Genomic DNA, 21,804 nt, shown 5'->3' on the forward strand with positions numbered 1-21,804 from the left:
TTTCTTTTTAATATTTGTTGATGTATTGGAAGCAAAATCACCTTTGTCACGTTATAACATACAAGTTGCATAATTATACACAAACAATGATAAAAAAAAAAAAAAGTTACCTCTATTAATTATCAATGCACTGCAGTAACCATATATTCTAAGATCGAAGAAAGTCCAAAATCAACTTTGGATACGGCTCGGGACACAAATATCTGCTCAAAAACCCGAAACTAATCACAAAAAACGCTACATTCTCAGTAAAGCAAATAAACTGATTTTGTTTTGTTTAGTCAAAAGGAAATTCATGACAACCATTACAAAAACAAAAATATTTGTTGTTTTTTCTATGTCCTGTCTCTATAAACAGCACAGACAACCCCTAGTTAGTTTGTTTGCTTTTCCTCGATTTCCTTAGCAATCAAATGGTCTCCCTAATTGAACATACCGAATGTTTTCTAATATTTTTCTTTTCTTTCCTTTTATTCATCCACCCAATTGAACTGGTCTCTTAATTTTTCTTAACCTGCAACCAAAATATATTGGTTTATTAAGTTTTATTCAAAAAATTTACTTATATGTAATCAGAATACATGTTATAGGTTTATTTTTCATCTTCTATCCAGCATATCCAACTTCATTATTAACCCACACCAGTTCATACTTAATAACGTGTTATAGGTTTATTTTTAAAATGTTGAAGATGCTTGTATTGCTAAGAACTAAAAAGGGAAAAGTACGGACCTTGACATTCACACAGAAATCTTGCATGCAGTTCTTTGGCATCTACAAAAACAAACTTTTTAACAGATCAGTCAAAGGAAAATTATTACAACCTCTGCAAAAACTAAATATGACATGGTTGTGCTCATAAAAGCATTTGGATTGATCACAATTCGTGACTTGTTAAACATGATATCTCCTTAGACATTTTGGGAACTTGACAGCTTAAATTTTCTTTAGTCACAGTGTGCTCATAAACGCAAATTACAGCGACCCGATGTCTACTAAAAACTTGGAGAAAGGACTCAATTAGTCAACGAACATGTGTCTCACTTGTTCCTGTTAAAGACCAAAGAGAGAACCTGTTTTCCTTCATATTTGTGCTGTTTCGATTAGCTCATCTCGTTATGACTTGATTCATTAGTTCTATAGGAAGTTCTAATCACTACGAAAACAGCTTAATAACAGTTGATTATCTATAAAACAAAGAGGGAAAACATAGAAATACTATCTGTAATTAATAATAAAAAAACCATGAATTTGTTTTTGGGAAGCAGCTTTTAGCTTAGTACCCTCGTCTGGTGAAAACATGTCCTACAAAAATGAATTTGAACCATGTTATTGATAGAGTATTGATAATAATTTTTATATTCAATTCTTATCAAAAATGAATTTGAACAATGTTATTGATAGAGTATTGATAATAATAATAATAATAATAATAATACCATATTGAGGTTTGAAATTTCCTCATTACAAATGGACCCCAATTTATGACTTCCTTTAGTCTATTAGCATTATATCATCAACATAAATGGACATTATGGTATCTTATCAGCTGAAAGAAAGCTAAAACAATGCGTCACAAACGTGCATCGTTAGGTGTATAAATTCGTACTGAAGATACAAATAAAATTGGATCAGAATCCTCTCTTGAACAAATGTTGAGGATCCTCTTGATTAGGCTCATCGGACTGTTTAAATTTTATTTAACGACTACAATTATTATAATTTTTAGAATGATCTTCTGTTTTTATCCGTTTGATAAAATTTAAATAGGCCCGATCAGCCTGTTAGAGGAATCCTCATCATTTGCTCAAGAGGATTGTGATCCAATAAAATTGGACTGGTTGCTTCTATTTGGAAGTGTTGGGTGCGGAAACGTTCAGCGCTGAGTGTACAAATGATGGCGAGTTATAATAGCGCGTGGGCCTAGGGAGTGGTGGGAGAGAGAACATGTGTTGGAAATCAAAAGAAAAGACACAACACAAGCTTTAGTAAAAGCACTACATTACTAGCTACTAGGGCACACAAGTAGAGGAAAAGAGAAGGACAGGAACCAACAGCTATAATTTGTGAAGGACCCAGCTTGCATTAAAAATCAACTTTCAATTATTAAGGCCACCTGTAACATATTGAGTCATTGACCATATTATCGAGAGAATTTTTTTTTTAAAGAGTAAACTGTCATTTAACCCCCTGAACTATCACGTAAGTTTCAATTTCCCCTCTGAACTATTTTTTTAGCCAATTGACCCCCTAAACTATGTTAAAGTGGCCAATTAACCCCCTACCGTTAAGTATCTTTAACTCCATCCAATTTTCTGTTAGAAAGTGTCATGTGCTTGGCACATGACCACCTTTTTACATTTTATGTCTAAATCTTTACAAAGAAAACATATAAAACAAATATTAAAAAAAAAAAAAAACTTACAAACCCTAAACTTAATCATTCAAAATAATAGAAAAGGTAAGGCTTTTTATTTTAACACTCCACAAAATGTTGAATGCACCCCATATTAAAATTTAATATTAAATGACTTATTTACTCCACTATGCAATGACAATTTTGACCTTATTAGGGTTTTAAAAAAAAATTATAAATACACCCCAAATCACTTTTAGCGTATTATTTATCTTCTCAACTATCAAAACTCTCTCATCCTCCATTGTTGAACAAAATCCTAACCAATGAAACTACAAACATGTTGATTGAGAAAAATTGTTTTTTACGAATGAAACACGAAATCGATGTTTCTGAAGCTTCACATGAGGTAAGACTTCACATTTTTCATTGTTTTAGTGATTTCGATGATATCGATAATTATTTAATCTTGCGTTTGCTGCATTATTTTTCAATATGAACCCTAAAAGATGAATATGAATATGAATATGAATATGAATATATAAGTTTAAATAATGCAGCAAACGCAAGATTAAATAATTATCGATGTCATCGAAATCACTAAAACAATGAAAAATGTGAAGTCTTACCTCATGTGAAGCTTCAGAAACATCGATTTCGTGTTTCATTTGTCAAAAACAATTTTTCTCAATCAACATGTTTGTAGTTTCATTGGTTAGGATTTTGTTCAACAATGGAGGATGAGAGGGTTTTGATAGTTGAGAAAATAAATAATACGCTAAAAGTGATTTGGGGTGTATTTATAATTTTTTTTTTAAAACCTAATAAGGTCAAAATTGTCATTGCATAGTGGAGTAAATAAGTCATTTAATATTAAATTTTAATATGGGGTGCATTCAACATTTTGTGGAGTGTTAATATAAAAAGCCTTACCTTTTCTATTATTTTGAATCATTAAGTTTAGGGTTTGTATGTTTTTTTTTTTTAATATTTGTTTTATATGTTTTCTTTGTAAAGATTTAGACATAAAATGTAAAAAGGTGGTCATGTGCCAAGCACATGACACTTTGTAACAGAAAATTGGATGGAGTTAAAGATACTTAACGATAGGGGGTTAATTGGCCACTTTAACATAGTTTAGGGGGTCAATTGGCTGAAAAAATAGTTCAGGGGGGAAATTGAAACTCACGTGATAGTTCAGGGGGTTAAATGACAGTTTACTCTTTTTTAAATTATCCCAACGCCAACATATTGACCATTGTTAGGCGTTTGTTTTATTTGTGAAGGACCCAGCTGGCATTAAAAATCAACTAAGGCCAGCTGCAACATAATTTTTCCAAAAAAAAAAAAAAAGTTGTAAATAAAATCACAACAATGACCATTGACGTAGTAGTTCACAGACGTTTGCATTGCGCCAGTTGATATGTGTTCTCTCTATATTGTAGGATACAACCCATCTTTGACATTTAATACATACCCAAATCCATGGCGTAAGATTTATGGCTTCAGCCCAATGGAAGCTGAACGAACTCAATTATAAAGAGGGATTGGTGAATATTGATGTGCGATGTGGGACAATGGTCCCACACAAGTTCCAACATTTGGATGCCAATAGTTTTAGCCGGCAACGAAGATACAGTGATGAAAATGAAGTGGTCTAAACTGTTATACAAGAGTTTATTTCATTTTCGCTTTGTTTATTGAGTTTTCGGTTGTGAATTTTTCGTCATCACCATAATATTTTAGATGGTGTGTAAAACGAGTCAACTTGTTTCTTCGAAGTGCTTCTTGTTTCTTTTGTTTATGTGGATATTTTTCAGTAAACGCAAGAAACTAAAGAATCAGAATGATTTTAGTTCATATTCTATATAAATAAGCATGTCATATTACATGAAATCATAAAAATATTGGATTGAGGAGCCATTTAGTGCTATTGTCTTCTAGATTTGTAAGTGATAATTCTTAGATTTGATTTTTGTCAAAGAAATATTTGAACCATATTATTGCTAGAGTATTGTGAGATTTAGTTTACTCTCATACCTCCTAAAGTAAATAATATCGTTTATTAAAAAAATAAAATAGATTGAGGATTGAAATGTCCTCATTCCAAATGGACCCCAATTTATGACTTCCTTTAGTCTATTAGCATTATATCGTCAACATAAATGGATATTATGGTATCTTATCATCCCCTTTACTTTTAGTGTATAATGTTGCTTCACTGGTAAACTTAGTTTTGGCAGTGTTCAAGCTTACAGCAAAGCAATCTTAACCTTCCATCTTACATATTATGAGATGAAAATATTTGGCAAAAGAGTAGCATTAATATTTGTTTTTTTTTCAACCCTCATTTTTTAAAACTAGAAATTGAAGGCGATCTAATTTTCTCAGTTGCATTAAATACGAATAGAAATGTTTACCTTAGCAAGAGTGTTAAACAAAAATTCCGGGCCAATACAATCCTAGATAAAAAAATAAAATAAAAAATAAAAAATAAATTTCTCAGTTGAAAGAGCTAAAAGAAGGCGTAAAAAAGGTGCAGCGCTGAATGTATAAATTCGTACCGAAGATACATATAAAATTGGATTGATTGCTTCTACTAGGAAGAGTTGGGTGTAGAAACGTTCTGCGATGTGTGCAAATGATGGCGGGTTATAAAGCACGTGGGCCCAGGGAGAGGTGGGAGAGAGAACATGTGTTGGAAATCAAATGAAAGACACAACAAGCTTTAGTAGAGCACTAGCTATACTTTACTAGCTACTAGGGCGCAAAAGTAGAGGAAAAGAGAAGAACAGGAACCAACGGCTTTAATTTGTGAAGGACCCAGCTGGCATTAAAAATCAACTTTCAATTATTAAGACCAACTGTAACAAATTGACCATATTCTCACTATGCAAAACCATATTGATCATCATTAAGTCTTTGTTTTATACATTGATGCCATGTTTACGTGTCTGTAATGAAAATAAATATAGAAAATTTGATTTCGATTATAGGGTATTCAAGTGTTTATTAATTTTGAAGGAATCAAGAAAGTTGTGAAGCTCACATGAAATAAGGAATTCAATTCCTAAAAATGGGGGAATTGGACTCCCTATATTAATGAGGTATTTGAATTCCATGACAAAGCTAATGCAGGAGAGTTAGTTACGTCTGCTTGCTGAACACAACAAAGCTGTTTATCAGAAACAAACAGAAATCTACAAGGGAATTTTCGGACCAACCCCATAACCTAAACCCAAACTGGATAATTGGTTGATAATCTTTTGGCACTGGCTGTTGTCATTGTTCTATCGTCTCTTCCCGCAAATTAAGTTTTGATGTGTTTTTTTTTTTTCAAAACTCGTCTACATGTCATCACAATATTTTTAATCTAATAATAAAAAATAAAAAACCCACTTTTTCTCTTTTCCATATATTTTTCTTTATAAAATTTTTATATTTACAAGCGCATAATGCATGGGCTCCATTAAATTCTCTATAGATAAAGCATATCATGATTTAGTAAGAGCATGAAATTGAAGAATCGGAATGATTTTAATTTATATTTTGTATAAATAAGCATGTCATATTATATGAATTCATAAAAATATTGAATTCAGGTTTAAAATTTCCTTTTCCAAATGGACCCCAATTTTTTACTTCCTTTGTCGAACATAATTTGTTTTTGCCTTAAACTTGTGGAAAAGGAGTATAATATGTACACCATTCAGAACTTGTGGAAAAGGGTTAGAATGTGTTAAGCATTCAAGTTATTCTTTAATTAAAGTGGAATGGGAATGAGTGTGTTAACCATTCAAGTTATTCTTTAATTAAAGTGGAATGGCATGTATAAAGACGAGAAGGGACGAGCTATCTTTCCCTACGCAAAACCATATTCTCTTAGAATCCCTTCCATCAAATCCTCCCCATCAACTAATCTGAGCCATTGAAATTTGATCCAACGGCTAAAAATATGGGCCCACTTTAAAAGTTATAATAACTTTAACCGTTATGTCAAATTTAGGGGTCCAAATTGATTGATTGGGATGATTTGGTGGAAGAGATCAGGAGATGATCCCTTTCCATAAATAAGCATGCCATATTATGTGAAATCATAAAAATATTGGATTGAGATTTGAAATTTCCTCTTTCAAATGGACCCCAATGTTCTACTTCCTTTGTCGAACATAATTTGTTTTTGCCTTAACTTGTGGAAAAGGGATAGAATATGTTAACCATGCAAATTTGCACCTCAAGACAAAGCTATTGCAAGAGAGTTACGTCTGCTTGCTGAACACGACAAGGCTGTTTACCAGAAACAAAAAGAAATCTACAAGGGAATTTTCGGACCAACCCCATAACCTAAACCCAAACTGGATAATTGGTTGATCATCTTTTGGCACTGGCCGTTGTCTTTGTTCTGTCGTCTCTTCAGGCGCGAAGGGCATAAAGCTGAGTAGTCAAAGATCTTAAGCTCTTGAATTGCATGATAAATGAGGAAATTCGTGTGTTGAACTTGCTAATAAGGAAGACTATGAAATGTGACCCTGAAGGTTCACTCATTTACGTCTCGGGAGGGAGTTTAGATGTCAATAGTTTTATCCGGGAACAAAGATACGGTGATCAAATTAAAGTATTGAACTGTTCTAAATTGTTAACAAGAGTTTTATCTCATTTTCACTTTGCTTACTGAGTTTTCAGTCGTGAATTTTCTGTAACCACCATAATATTTTAGATGGTGTGAAAAACAGGTCAATTTGTTTCTTTGAAGTGCTTCTTGTTTCTTTAGTTTATCTTTGGCCGGAGAGTATTGTTTCTTTGTTAACAAATTAGGGGTCTATGTGGATAGAGTGATTTACACAAGGATTTGAATTTTTACTACAATATTTAGTTAATTAAGAAAAACTATTAGACTAGTAGTGATATTTTTTGAGGAAAAACGGAATTAGATTCCTTCTCCATTGATTCTGAAGTTTAATAGTTTAATAATAATTTTTGAGGAATGAAAATATAATATAGTTTGTGTGGTGGAGGGTGGGGAAGCTGGTGTTTGAAAATATAGTGTAGTTTTGTTGATATCTTTTGGCACTGGCTGTTGTCATTGTTCTATCGTCTCTTCAGGCACGAAAGGCATAAAGCTGAGTAGTCAAGGATCTTAAGCTCTTGAATTGTATGATAAATGAGGAAATTCTTGTATTGAACTTGCTAATAAACAAGACTATGAAATGTGACCCTGGAGGTTCACTCATTTACGTCTCGGAAGAGAGTTTAGATGCCAATAGTTTTATCCGGGAACGAGGATACGGTGATCAAATTAAAGTATTGAACTGTTCTAAGCTGTTAACAAGAGTTTTATCTCATTTTCGCTTTGCTTACTGAGTTTTCGATTGTGAATTTTCTGTCACCACCATAATCTTTTAGATGGTGTGTAAAACGGGTCAATTTGTTTCTTTGAAGTGCTTCTTGTTTCATTAGTTTATATTTGGCCGGAGAATATTGTTTCTTGGTTAACAAATTAGGGGTCTATGTGGATGGAGTGATTTAAACATAAGGATTTGAAATTTTACTACAATATTGAGTTAATTAAGAAGAACTATTAGACTAGTAGTGAGGTTGTGGAATTGTTCCTATTCTTACCTAAACTACCAGCTAACAAAATGCTCTTTCTCAACCAAAAGAGTGAAATGACAATTTGGTATTTTACGACAAAATAAAATCTTCAAGTGTTTTGGCTTTGTTTTTTTTTTTTTTTTGCCCCACCAGGGGGGTTGGGGAAGAAGGCGGGGGAAGAAAAAGGTGCAGAGGAAGTCGGAAATGCAGACATAGAAGAAGACGAAACTCTTTTTTTTTTTTTTTTTTTCTTTCAGTTTTGAGGATGAGATGGATGAGATGGATCGAACGAGCTTACCTTATTATTAGAGAAATCGAAAAGACTAGGAGAATAATCTATAAGGTCTGGTTCTCTAATGTTGATTAGGAATCGGGGGTAATAATGTAATTTCATACAAAGTAAGTTTTGATGTTTTTTTTTTTTCAAACCTCGCCTACATATCATCATAGTATTTCTAATTTAAAAAAAAAAACCACTTTTTCTCTTTTCTATATATTTTTCCTTTTAAAATTTTTATGTTTACACGCGCATTAGCATGGGCTCCATTTAATTCTCTATAAATAAAGCATATCATGTTTTAGTAGGCGCATGAAATTGAAGAATCATAAATAAGGGAAGGTGACTTTTACCAAATTCTTCCTATCAACTAATCTAAATCCTTAAAATTTGATTAAACGACTAAAAACATATACCCACTTTAAAAGTTATAATAATTTTAGCCGTTTGATCAAAATTTAAAGGTCCAGATTGATTAATTGATGGGGAGGATTTGGTAGAAGAGATCGAGAGATGATCATTTTCCATAAATAAACATGACATATTATGTGAAATCATAAAAATATTGGATTGAGGTTTGAAATTTCCTCTTTCAAATGGACCCCAATGTTCTACTTCCTTTGTCGAACATAATTTGTTTTTGCCCTTAACTTGTGGAAAAGGGATAGAATATGTTAACCATTCAGAACTTGTGGAAAAGGGATATAATGTGTTAACCATTCAAGTTATTCTTTAATTAAAGTGGAATGGGAATGAGTGTGTTAATCGTTCAAGTTATTCTTTAATTAAAGTGGAATGGCATATATAAAAACGAGCAGGGACGAGCTATCTTTCACTACCCAAAACCATATTCTCGTTTACAAGTTTCTACTTTAATTCACTTCACTTGCATGTGTTTTTCTTGTCCTAAATACAAGAAATGGCGGAAGGAGTTCTCTTCAACATTGCAGAACGGATCATTGTAAGGCTTGGAAACCATGCTTTCCAAAAGATTGGATCGATTTGGGGTGTCCAAGATGAACTCAACAAGCTCAAGGAGACAGTTGCTGGATTCCAAGATGTTCTTCTTGATGCTGAGCAAAAGCAAGCCAACAACAATGAAGTCAAGTTGTGGCTCCAAAGCGTAGAAGATGCAGTTTATGAAGCCGATGACGTGCTGGATGAGTTTAATGCTGAAGTTCAGAGGAGACAAGTGATGCGTGACAATACTAAGCTGTCAAAGGTATGCCTCTTTTTCTTTTTTTTTTTTTTTTTTTAGCTCAAATCATCTTGCTTTTTGGCAAAAGATGAATCATTAAATAAAAGATATTAACAAGAGGATTCGAAAGGTTGCACCTCGTAGAACAATTTTATAGTCACCTAAACCTATTAGGCCATCATCTCTAACCGAGGGCTGGCCAGATAGCTCGTTTTAGCCCTCTAGCCCTCAAAGATTCCTCAAGATATTCATATTTTAATAAACAGTACAGAGTCATATTGGCCTCCGTCTCCAACCGAGGGCCAAAGGGTCAGAGGGCTCATTTTAGCCCTGTCACAAAAAATCGTCTCCAACCGAAGGCCAAAGGGCCATAGGCCCAACATAATTTATTATTTAAAAACTACAATTTAAATTCAAATCTAACGGCTAAGTGACGTCAACATGATGTCAGCTATTGGTAGCTGACATCATGCTGACGTCGGCTAGCAGTTGGATTTGAATTTTTTTTTGCTCTAAATAGGGTGGATATTGGGCTATAATTCACACAACTTTAAGTTTTATGTTGTTAAATGTTTTTAAAAATGTTTTTTAAGTTTCATGTTGTTAAATGTTTTTTTATGTTGTATAATTTGTATGTTGGTTAATGTTATTTAATGTTGTTTCATATTGTTTAATGTTGTTTCATATTACTTAATTTAATTTAATGTTGTATAAATGGCCTAGGAAGTTATAGGAAAAAAATAGAATTGAAAAAAAATATGAAACAAATTTTGTGAAATAGAAGTTATAGGAAAAAAAATGGAATTTAAAAAAATATGAAACAAATTTTGTAAAATAGAAGTTATATGAAAAAAAATATGAATCAAATTTTGTAAAATAGAAGTTATAGGAAAAAAAATAGAATTTAAAAAAAAAATTGAAACAAATTTTGTAAAATAGAATTGAAAAAAAATGTGAAACAAAATTTGATTCATATGAAAAGGGAAAAAGAAGTTTAAATTCATAAAAAAAAAAAGAAGTTAATACAACGGCTACTGGCCGTTATATTCAAAAAAATTCAAACTATTAGTGTCAGTTATAACCGACACTAATAGTAATTAAAAAGAAAAATTTTGCTTTTGAATAACTATTATTGTCGGTTATAACCGACAGTATTAAAAAATTATTCTTTAATGCTGTCGGTTATAACCGACAGCAATAGGAAAACATTAAAAAAAAAAATAGCCAGCCCTCCAGCCTTCTCTGATCCCGTGGTGCCCTCCCAGATTCCAGAGCCCTCTGGCCTAGCCCTCAGTTGGAGACGGTTTTAGGGTTATTTTCGGCCCTCTGGCCCTCTGGACCCTTCGGTTAGAGATGGCCTTAGGAGTACAATAGGTCTCTCAATAACTCATATTCAATTGCAATAAGTCTTCTACATTATTGTTTTGAATGTTTCGTATAACTTACCGTTACAAAACTCTATTAACTTATTAATACAGTTCTATCGAAATAATGACTATGTCTACTCAAACTCTTACAGGTGCGCCTTTTCTTTTCTAGCTCAAATCAACTTGTTTTTGGGTTAGAGATGAGTCATAAGATAAAAGATATTAACAAAAGGCTTAGTGAGGTTGCATCCCGTACACCCAGTGACTTGAACAATAATCGTGAAGATACAAGATTTATATTGAGAGAGAGGGTCGCTCACTCATTTGTCCCTAAGGATAATATTATAGGGAGAGACGAAGATAAAAAGGCACTTATCCAACTTTTGTTGGATCCCATCTCAACTGAGAATGTGTCAACCATTTCCATAGTTGGAATTGGAGGATTGGGGAAAACTGCCCTTGCCCAACTCATATTTAATGATGAGGTGATTCGAAAGCATTTTGAGTTGAAAATATGGGTATGTGTCTCTAATACATTTGAGTTGGATATACTGGCTAAGAAAATCCTAAAAGCTGACAAGCTTGCTAAAGAGGAGCGTGATAAGGTGGACGAGCTTGATATGGATCAGCTGCAAAATGAGCTTAGAAAAAAAGTAGATGGAAAGAAATACCTACTTGTGTTGGATGATGTGTGGAATGAGAATCCACAGAAGTGGCTTAGCTTGATGGACTTGTTAAAGGGTGGTGGAGAAGGTAGTAGAATATTAATAACCACTCGTACTAAAACCATTGCGATGACATCACACACAACTAAACAGTACCCCTTAAGGGGTTTGCATGAAGTGCAAAGCTGGTCCTTATTTAAGAAAATGGCTTTTCAAGATGGAAAAGAACCAGAGAATTCAACAATTAAGGCAATTGGGATGGAGGTTGTAAAAAAATGTCAGGGAGTTCCACTCGCTATAAGGACGATAGGTGGGACGTTGTGCACCAAAGATCAAGAAAGAGAGTGGTCGAATTTCAAAGAAAAGAAACTATCAAAAATAAGGCAGGAAGAAAATGGAATTTTACCAACACTTAAACTAAGTTATGATGTGCTCCCATCACATTTGAAGCAATGCTTTGCTTACTGCAGCTTGTTCCCACCTGATTATGATATCTCTGTAAAGAGATTGACTAGACTTTGGGTGGCGCAAGGGTTCGTTAAGTCATATGATGAAAACGAGGGTTTGGAGGATGTTGCCTATGAATATTATAGGGAGTTGTTGCAGAGATCGTTTTTTCAAGAAGAAAAAACAGGTGAGTTTGGTATGTGTAAAATGCACGATCTCATGAATGAACTTGCAATCTCAGTGTCGGGGGACAGGAGCGCCATAGTTGATCTGAACCCAAAGAACTTTCATGAAAAGCTTCGTCACGTATCTTTCAATTTTGATATTGATTTGTCGAAATGGGAAGTGCCAACGTCCTTGCTAAAAGAAAACAAGATACGAACTTTTCTTTTTCTTCAGCAACAAGGCGGGGGTGGTTACCAAAGTTTCTCAGGAAATGCATTTTATTCTACAATTGTTTCAAATTTTAAGTCATTACGGATGTTAAGTCTCAATGAATTAGGAATTACAACATTACCTAATTGTCTTAGAAAAATGAAACATTTGAGATATCTTGATCTTAGTCGGAATCCTATGAAGAGACTTCCAGATTGTATAGTTGAACTTCCGAATTTGGAAACACTAGATCTCAGTTGTTGTGGTAGTCTTGTGGAATTGCATAGAGACATTAAAAAAATGATCAACTTAAGGCATCTCATCATGGAAGGCTATGTTAAGTTGACTGGAATGCCACGTGGAATTGGTGAATTGAATGGTGTTCGTACATTGAATAGATTTGCTTTGGGGAAGGGCGGTAATGCTGGTCTTGGTGAGCTGGAGAGCCTTAAGGAATTAAGGGGAGGCTTATTTATTGACATTTTGAGGCACGAGAAAGATGTGGTGTCAGAATCAAATGTTGGTACACCTCTCAAGGACAAACAGCATCTCCAATCGTTGGTTTTGCTTTGGAACTCTACAGAAGATGTAAACGCAGTTGATGAGGAGGATATTATAAAGTCAATGGAAGTATTGCAACCCCATTCTAATCTAAAGCGGTTGTCCGTGCGGTGTTATCGTGGTGTGAGGTTTGCGAGTTGGTTTTCCTCTCTCATTAATATTGTTGGTCTCGAATTGTCGGATTGTGAGAGATGCCAACATCTTCCACCCTTGGATCATTTCCCTTCCCTTAAGTCTCTTAGTCTAGGTGGTTTGGAGAAGTTGGAGTACATATCAGAGAATGAGAGCAGTAATAGTATGAGTGATGAGATGATGAACATCCCATTCTTTCCCTTCCTGGAGTACCTCTCCATATGTAGATGCCCTGTTCTGAAGGGATGGTGGAGGGCACACGCTCATAACAGTGCTTCTTCCTCTTCATCAACGGAAAATCTGTCGTTGCCTTCTTTTCCCTGTCTTTCTGAATTGTGGATCTGGGATTGTCCTAATCTAGCTTCCATGCCTCTGTATCCAAATGTGGTTAAAATAAAACTCAGTGGGAGCAGCGGGAAGTTTGCTGAATCCTTGTTTGTTAGAGGAGCATCTGATATTACACATGATGTTGGTGTTGATGTTTCTGCCTCTTCTTCTTCCCCTCATCTCTCCAAATTAACACATCTGTCACTCGATGGAATTGAGGATTTAGCATCACTGCCAGAAGAAATAAGCAATCTCACGTCACTTCAGGAGCTTTTCATTGATGGTTGCTCTAATTTGGCATCACTGCCAGAAGGGATTCGTGGACTCCCTTGTTTAAATAGATTGAAAATTCAGAGTTGCCCCATTTTAAGCGAAAGATGCAAAAAAGAAACAGGTGAGGACTGGCTTAAGATTGCTCACATCCCATCCATTGAAATTGATAAATCTTAAGGTGCGTTTTCTAACTTGTTTGAATTTACACTTGCCTAATTCAGTATAAGCTACAAAATATTAAAATGCCGATCTCTTTTCTTATTTTTATTCTTCATTCGTCATCACCAGCATTTTATTTTTCTTTCCAGATGGCATACCATGTGGATCAATGATTTCGGTATGCATTCATTACCCACTCAATTTAATTTTTTTTTTTTTTAGTTTCTCTTTAATTTCCTTCCTTTCTATTATATAGTCTTATATGCAGTGAATGAGACGTCAACCTTTTGGATTCAATATGTAAGGGCCATGTTGATTGCTTGGAGTGATTGTATATGATTTTACTTTTGATAGTCGGGGTTTAAGTACTATGTACCCTCATTGTATGTTTTTTCTTTAAATAATATAATATGGGCATGAGGGCCTAGCCCCCCCCAGCTTCGACTGGGTTCCAGCCCTCTTTAAATGTCTTTTTAATATTTGTCGATATATTGGAAGCGAAATCACCTTTGTCACGTTATAACATACAAGTCGCATAATTATACACAAACAATGAAAAAAAAAATTACGTCTATTAATTGTCAATGCACTGAAGTAACCAAATATTCTAAGATCGAAGAATGTCCAAAATCAACTTTGGATACGGCTCGGGACACAAATATCTGCTCCAAAACCCGAAACTAATCGCAAAAAACGCAACATTCTCAGTAAAGCAAATAAAATGATTATGTTTTGTTTAGTCAAAAGGAAATTCATGACAACCATTACAAAAACAAAAATATTTGTTGTTTTTTCTATGTCCTGTCTCTATAAACAACACAGACAACTCCTTGTTAGTTTCTTTTCTTTTCCTCGATTTCCTTAGCAATCAAATGGTCTCCCTAAGTAAAAACAAATTCTTCAAAATTACCGAATGTTTTCTAATATTTTTCTTTTCTTTCCTTTTATTCATCTACCCAATTGAACTGGTCTCTTAATTTTTCTTAATCTGCAACCAAAATATATTGGTTTATTAAGTTTTATTCAAAAAATTTACTTATATGTAATCAGAATACATGTTATAGGTTTATTTTTCATCTTCAATCCAGCATATCCAACTTCACTATTAACCCACATCAGTTCATACTTATAACATGTTATAGGTTTATTTTTCATCTTCTATCCAGCATATCCAACTTCACTATTAACCCACACCAGTTCATACTAATAACATGTTATAGGTTTATTTTTAAAATGTTGAAGATGCTTGTATTGCTAAGAACTAAAAAGGGCAAAGTACGGACCTTGACATTCACACAGAAATCTTCCATGCAGTTCTTTGGCATCTACAAAAACAAACTTTTTAACAGATCAGTCAAAGGAAAATTATTACAACCTCTACAACAACAACAACAAAGCCTTTTCCCACTAAGTGGGGTCGGCTATATGAATCCTAGAACGCCATTGCGCTCGGTTTTGTGTCATGTCCTCCGTTAGATCCAAGTAATCAAGTCTTTTCTTAAGGTCTCTTTCAAAGTTTTCCTAGGTCTTCCTCTACCCCTTCGGCCCTGAACTTCTGTCCCGTAGTCACATTTTCGAACCGGAGCGTCAGTAGGCCTTCTTTGCACATGTCCAAACCACCGGAACCGATTTTCTCTCATATTTCCTTCAATTTTGGCTATTCCTACTTTACCTTGGATATCCTCATTCCCAATCTTATCCTTTCTCGTGTGCCCATACATCCCACGAAGCATCCTCATCTCCGCTACACCCATTTTGTGTACATGTTGATGCTTCACCGCCCAACATTCTGTGCCATACAACATCGTTGGCCTTATTGCCGTCCTATAAAATTTTCCCTTGAGCTTCAGTGGCCTACGACGATCACACAACACGCCGGATACACTCTTACACTTCATCCATCCAGCTTGTATTCTATGGTTGAGATCTCCATCTAATTCTCCGTTCTCTTGCAAGATAGATCCTAGGTAGCGAAAACGGTCACTTTTTGTGATCTTCGCTAGATTGCTCCGGTCATTAGTGTGGATAAGTATATAAATGGATAGAGATAGGAAAGCAAACGCAAGATGTACGTGATTCACCCAGATTGGCTACGTCCACGGAATAGAGGAGTTCTCATTAATTGTGAAGGGTTTACACAAGTACATAGGTTCAAGCTCTCCTTTAGGGAGTACAAGTGAATGATTTAGTACAAATGACATTAGGAAATATTGTGGGAGAATGATCTCGTAACCACGAAACTTCTAAGTCCCGGAGTGTGGTATCGGCTTGACTTTCCTTATTTGTCTCATAGGTAGATGTGGAATCTTCTCTGGAAGTACTCTTCCTCCATCCAGGGGTGGTATCTGTAACTGGTGGAGATGCACAAGGTAATGTATCAATGTCACTTGAAGCTTACTTGTAGTTTCAGGCTTGGTCAAGCGCGATACAAACCATGTAGTAGGAGTCCCCCAAGTCGCCGAGCTAGGGGATCTGCTGAAAGAGGTAACAGACAAGGTAAGCAATCAAAGCTCCGGCTGATTGTTCACATTCTCCCTATCTTGCAGGCAGCATGAAGGATAAAGAGAAGAAACATGAGAAGAGATGATATGGGATACTTTTGCTTTTGAAGAAGTAACTTTCCACAGGCTTATTCTTGAACTGGGCTAGAGGGTTTTCTGGTTTCCTCCAAAGTATAAGGCCGACTGAAGAATTTGAGGGTCAAAACAAGTCCATCAAATCTAGAGTACGTTCGACCCTACTGATATGGGATACTTTTGCTTTTGACAGAGTAGTGGATATATCGGCACGTGTGCTGTTACGCTTGTCTCCACATGCTTCCTTGTATCCTTCTCACTTGCCCTATCCTCAGGCAGATGCGGTATCTTCCTTGGAAGCATAAGATGTTGAAGATGAGTACTCGAGAGCAATGCCAGGGTAAGGGGTTCCAGGCAGTCAGTTCCTGGCTGGAAGCTTGATTCCAAGTGCTGACTGATTGCTCTCTTTCTCCTTGTCTTGCAGGTAAGAACAAGGCCAAAGGAAAAGACAGGGAAAAAGCATGATATGGGATACTCTTGCTTTTAACCCTGATGATATGAGATATTCTTGCTCTAGTATAGCTTGTTTACAGAGGTATTATCGGGGGGAAAGAAAGCTGAATATTTTGAAAGGCTTCGTTGGGAGTGCCCTCTCAGATAAGAGGAAGGGTTGAGCATTTTTGCAGGTCTGCCTGTCCGTTGGGGATGGAGGTCGCCATATATAGGAGTCTCCCTAACATCAAGTAATAATGCTATTCCTTTACCCTGCTTGGTCATAGCACGGTAGTGGGAGCTGCCAGCTTCACAAGTTTTAACTCTGTCAGAGCACTTTGAAAAAGTGGTCTGTGGTATCTGGAAAGCTGATGTTGCGTGTGAAGATTACAGACAAGCTTTATCCAAGGAGATCCGGCTCTTGAAAGCATTTGGATTGATCACAACCTCTGCGTGTGAAGATTACAACCTCTGCAAAAACTAAATATGACATGGTTGTGCTCATAAAAGCATTTGGATTGATCACAATTCGTGACTTGTTAAACATGATATCTCCTTAGACATTTTGGGAACTTGACAGCTTAAATTTTCTTTAGCAGTGTGCTCATAAACGCAAATTACAGCGACCCAATGTCTACTAAAAACTTGGAGAAGGGACTCAATTAGTCAACGAACAGGTGCCTCACACGTTCCTGTTAAAGACCAAAGAGAGAACCTGTTTTCATTCATATTTGTGCTGTTTCGATTAGCTTATCTCGCTATGACTTGATTCATTAGTTCTATAGGAAGTTCTGATCACTACGAAAACAGCTTAATAACAGTTGATTATCTATAAAACAAAGAGGGAAAACATAGAAATACTATCTGTAATTAATAATAAAATACCATGAATTTGTTTTTGGGAAGCTGCTTTTAGCTTAGTACCCTCGTCTGGTGAAAACATATCCTACAATGCAGCAAGAAATAGAGTAAAAGGAATAATAGTTGGTTTCCATTTAGAACCTCAAAACCCCACTTTAGTCTTTAACTTACCGGAGAAAACAGCCTCTGCTGTGAAAGTGAATTCGAACTTGGCATCCATTCCTCCATCGTACTTAGAAGCAACCACATCCTGAAAGTAAGTCCCCTGACGAACTTCCCATCCATCCACTGACTCCGGAGTCTTGAACTTTACGATTGTAAGTTTGCTCTTGCTACTCTTTCCTACTCGTAATTGCGCCATTTTCTTCTTACAGTCCTACAATGCAAACAGTCAAAAGCTTCACATAAGCAACTCTCGAAGGATAAAATTCAAATCCAACATTGAACCAACCCATGAACTTAAAAGACATCAAAGCCGAAACAGATTACTAAATGTCAAAAAGGATTATTTCAAGGATATGGCAACAAGGATCACACCTGAAATGCTTTGGTAAGATTGTAGACCCCTCTTTGATCAACCCTGTAGAGGTCTCCGCTGATAGTAGAGCGTGCAGTAGCAATAGATAATCTTGTTATAGCCCTGTACTGCAGCGGACAGGGTAGCAGGATCACCCACATCTCCAGTCAATGGCAAGACAGATATGAAAAAAGAGAGAAAATGATAACACCCACCATTTAAAGGAGTAAAAGCAAAAAAAAAATATCTTGCAAACCCTTGATTTATCGGTAAAGCACATTAGAACCAAACAGTAAAGAAAATAATTTAAAACCAATTCTATATTTCTAATCAGAAGATGTGCACTTTTTTTTTATGCGTCTTCAATCTGTGGCACTTCACTCTCAATAATGAACAATTCACAAAATCTTAGATTTGCTACATATCAAAGGACCGACCAAATACGAAAATGCATCATTCGTTATCCAAATTGAAACAACAATCCCACTAAAATTGACTACTCATAAGAATCTCATTCCACAAAACTTCTTCAGTCCAGGCCTAAACAACTGCAAGAAAAAAAATCCCCAGGATACATACTTTCATCCAAATCATCCACCGCCATTAACAAAACCACAACCTATATCTTCCTTTCAGCTCAGATTAAAGCAAAATTTGAAACCCTAATCACTCCCAAACAAGCTTTTGGAATATGAATAGGAAGGAAACTTGAAATTAGAGGATCATACAGAATTGGGATGGGGATTGGACTTGTGCTCGGAATCGACCTCTTCCTCTTCGGATTGATCACCGAATAGGTTCTGCATCACCCGGTGCCACTTCTCCCCCATCGCTGCTGGTGTGTGTTGCAATCGGAGCCCTCAAACTACTGACATTAAATAGTTCATTTGATTAGATCATAGAAAATATCACCATAGCATCCTGCAAATTTTGACAAGTGTGCGTCGAAACAAATCTGAAAATGAATGAAAACCCTGTTAACCAAACGCATAAACAATAACAGAAGCCACACCAATCGTAGCACACAAAACCAATCCTACATGGCGAAATCCAATCAACAAAACAAAAAATACTCCGAAACCCATCAGCCAATATACAGCGAGTAGAAGCAACGCAATTAAAAAAAAAAAAAACCCCAAATCCGCAATGATCCAAACAGTTAAAACTAGGGTTTGATAATTAATGCGCCTATTGCTATTAGACTTTGATCCCCGAGAATCACTGGATACTGTTGATGATGCCATTGTGTTCAAGCCAATGGATTTCAACCCTATTCGGCAAAACACCACAAACTCCATCAGAAAAAGATTCTCAAAGATAATGGGTGAGGGGATTACATTTGAATTGCCAGAGGATGCTGTTGAAAAGATCTTGATTGGAATATGGCTAGGCCGGACTGCCTTAGAGGAATGGGCAGAAAAGGTTCCCGCTCCGAGCATCCAACTGCTCAAATACCCAAATTAATAACCAAACAATAAACAAAATAATACAAAAATCAATGGTTTCACAGAAAAATCTCTAAAACCCACAAACCCAAAAAAAAGAAAAAAATTATCATTCAAAAATCTCACCGTGCTCAGAGATACTAATTAAGATTAAGGGGTTTATACGAGCAAAAACACATACAAACTTGGAAATGTCATACAATCCAAACCCAGAGGAGGCTGCGAAAGGTGCAGTCGCACAGCCCCCAAATTTGAAGGGGCTCCCAAAATTTATCACCTAATATTTATATGTAATAATATTATTTATTTAAAATTACTTTTATTATGAAATAATATTTGATATTCAAAAATTGATTTTGTTAGCATTTTGAGTGACAATATTATCATATAATAATGTTACAATAAGAGTACAATAAGATAAATATAAAAATATCTTATTCAAAATATTATCTTATTCAAAATATCTTATTGTCACTCAAAATATCTTATTGTACTCTAAATTTTTATATTCACTCAAAAGATGGTATTTTTTCAATATTATCATATAATAATGTTACATATTCAAGTAAAACTTTAAAGTTAGAGTTTTTGAAGTTTGTTTTCTTGTTTGATTGTTTAAGATTGAACTGGTTTTTATTATTTAGTGAACGTTATGTTTGTAGCTCTTTTTACTTATTATTAATGATATTTTTAAACTTGCAATCAGTAAGTGCTAAACTTTGTTTTGATTTAAGTGATTCTTTTCTAACGTCAATACATTGCCCTACATTTTTTAAGACTATCTTAAGGAGGGGTGATTTTATAAATTTAGCACAGGCCCCAAAATCTCAGATACGGCACTGTCCAAACCCACTTCCAATATTAGCCACAACGAAATGAGGCCGTATCGATCCAGCTAGAGCCCTCTCGATAACCTCCTTCACCCGCAACCTATCAATTCCAACACAAAAATTGAGAAAATGTGCGAGAAAATTTGAGCTTGTGATTTTCTCGGAAACCAAACAGGGGTCTAGACTCTAAACCAAACCTTAGGCGAAGGGTGGAGAGAGAGGGCAGAGGCGAGCTTCGGGCGAGCAAGAATTCGGCTGCAGATTTGGTTCTAGGATTTGCTAACCCATGCCGCTGACGCGAAGGATAAGGCGGTTAGGTGCGAGAGGATGGTCGTCGTTTATCGATGCGTGGAGCGAGAGGGGAAGAAGCGATGAAGATGCAGAAGGTGATGCGTAGTCGAAGCGGAGCATCCCACGATGATCAACGCGTGGGCACCAGGCACAAACGCAGAAAGCAACCCCAAAACACTATCGTTCGGTATGCAATCCCATCCCCTTCTTTAGGCTAAAGAAATGGTGATAAATGCTGTGGTACGAGCAGACTCCAAAGTATCACAAGGAGCCAGACAGGAGATTGAAAACACAAAGCAGGGACATGATGTTTGTAGTTTCTAAACATGTATTATATGTTGAAATTGATTACCGCCTTTTTTTATAGACATATTATAAATATTTAATTGAACTGATCAAAAGAGAATCAACGAACAAAAAATAGAGTAAAATGAGAAAACGGAATTGGTTCCAAAAACCATAAATAGGAGCACTGCTTTATAACATAATAAAAGAAATGAGGCAATCTCTCTGTACAGATTCTGGTTAGTGGTTCAATAAACAAATACAACAGAAACTACCATGAAAAATACCCTAATTGGAGCTATAAAACCACTACATTGCAAGGTACAACATAAAACTATCAGCACACGAGGTTACGGTTACCTGCCACATCGAAAACTCTTACGGGGACTCCTCTTCGTTTGCCAATCACAAAGAAAGGTTCCGCTTCGTCGCTTCCATTTTTAACAAAAGATCCTTTATATCAGCTTGCATTCTCATCTTCATATTGGAGTATTCACGATGCACTCGGTCTAGAGCTTGTAGTTCTTCAAGTTTCTTGCTGTGCATTTCTTCTGCCTCTACTAAGCACAACTTTGCTATCCTGCTCCTAAATTCTTCTTCAATTTTTTCATTCTTTGCCATTGCTATGCGTTTCAGCCCCTCAGCTTCTCTTCTTGCATCATCTGCTCGTGTTTGAAACAATTTTGCCTCAGCCTGCTTGATCAGCACAATGCTCTCCAGCTCTTCGAAAAGAGGTTCTTTTTGGGCACTTGTGTTCAACTCTGTGTCCATAATGCGTTTCTCATGCTGATCGTAGTTAAAGCTAGGATGAGTGTTAGCTGCAGTCTCCAACTGAGGG

The 21,804-nt window shown here is 35.6% G+C and overlaps 4 protein-coding genes across 9 annotated transcripts in view; 1 reads left to right on the top strand and 3 right to left on the bottom strand.

Annotated features, from left to right (window-relative positions):
- The window catches only part of LOC126628888 (disease resistance protein RGA2-like), an 81,154-nt gene extending 67,407 nt beyond the window's left edge, over positions 1–13,747 (top strand). Inside the window, exon 4 of the mRNA XM_050298749.1 lies at positions 12,090–13,747. Within this exon, the coding sequence (XP_050154706.1) occupies positions 12,090–13,747 (1,658 nt within the window). The remainder of the gene's footprint in view (positions 1–12,089) is intronic.
- Positions 1–20,815, bottom strand: LOC126628363 (protein HIGH CHLOROPHYLL FLUORESCENCE PHENOTYPE 173, chloroplastic-like). 6 transcript variants are annotated; one of them, XR_007625393.1, is made up of 9 exons: positions 20,433–20,815; positions 19,687–19,779; positions 19,453–19,558; positions 18,844–18,983; positions 18,136–18,243; positions 17,770–17,974; positions 17,623–17,683; positions 733–774; positions 1–203 (listed from the first exon to the last, which is right to left on the bottom strand). XR_007625393.1 is itself a non-coding variant. In XM_050298011.1 (8 exons), the coding sequence occupies exons 4-7, from the start codon at positions 18,943–18,945 to the stop codon at positions 17,655–17,657; spliced, it is 444 nt and encodes a 147-aa protein (XP_050153968.1). In that variant the 5' UTR covers positions 18,946–18,983; positions 19,453–19,558; positions 19,687–19,779; positions 20,433–20,815; the 3' UTR covers positions 712–787; positions 17,623–17,654. The 6 variants fall into 6 exon arrangements, 5 of the variants coding, with proteins under 5 accessions (XP_050153968.1, XP_050153965.1, XP_050153966.1 ...); XM_050298011.1 differs by lacking the exon at positions 1–203 and having other exon boundaries at positions 712–787; XM_050298008.1 differs by lacking the exons at positions 1–203; positions 733–774 and adding an exon at positions 14,007–15,054.
- The window catches only part of LOC126628358 (protein OBERON 4-like), a 10,736-nt gene continuing 7,984 nt past the window's right edge, over positions 19,053–21,804 (bottom strand). The window contains exon 3 of the mRNA XM_050298002.1: positions 19,053–19,070. The gene's annotated coding sequence lies outside the window, so the exon portion shown is untranslated. The remainder of the gene's footprint in view (positions 19,071–21,804) is intronic.
- LOC126628889 (protein OBERON 4-like) overlaps positions 21,126–21,804 on the bottom strand; it is a 3,713-nt gene continuing 3,034 nt past the window's right edge. The window contains 1 exon segment of the mRNA XM_050298750.1: positions 21,126–21,802. Within this exon segment, the coding sequence (XP_050154707.1) occupies positions 21,372–21,802 (431 nt within the window). The 3' untranslated portion in view covers positions 21,126–21,371.

Source organism: Malus sylvestris, chromosome 7 (genome assembly GCF_916048215.2).
Source record: "Malus sylvestris chromosome 7, drMalSylv7.2, whole genome shotgun sequence".
Lineage (NCBI taxonomy): Eukaryota > Viridiplantae > Streptophyta > Magnoliopsida > Rosales > Rosaceae > Malus > Malus sylvestris.

Bases quoted from the DNA above. Each gene is read 5' to 3' on its own strand.
- LOC126628363 (XM_050298011.1), bottom strand. From the start codon at position 18,945: ATGGGGGAGAAGTGGCACCGGGTGATGCAGAACCTATTCGGTGATCAA. The intron at 18,244-18,843 runs GTATGATCCTCT...TGTCCGCTGCAG, and splicing joins CCAATCCCCATCCCAATTCT to TACAGGGCTATAACAAGATT. The intron at 17,975-18,135 runs GTGTGATCCTTG...TTTGCATTGTAG, and splicing joins ATCTTACCAAAGCATTTCAG to GACTGTAAGAAGAAAATGGC.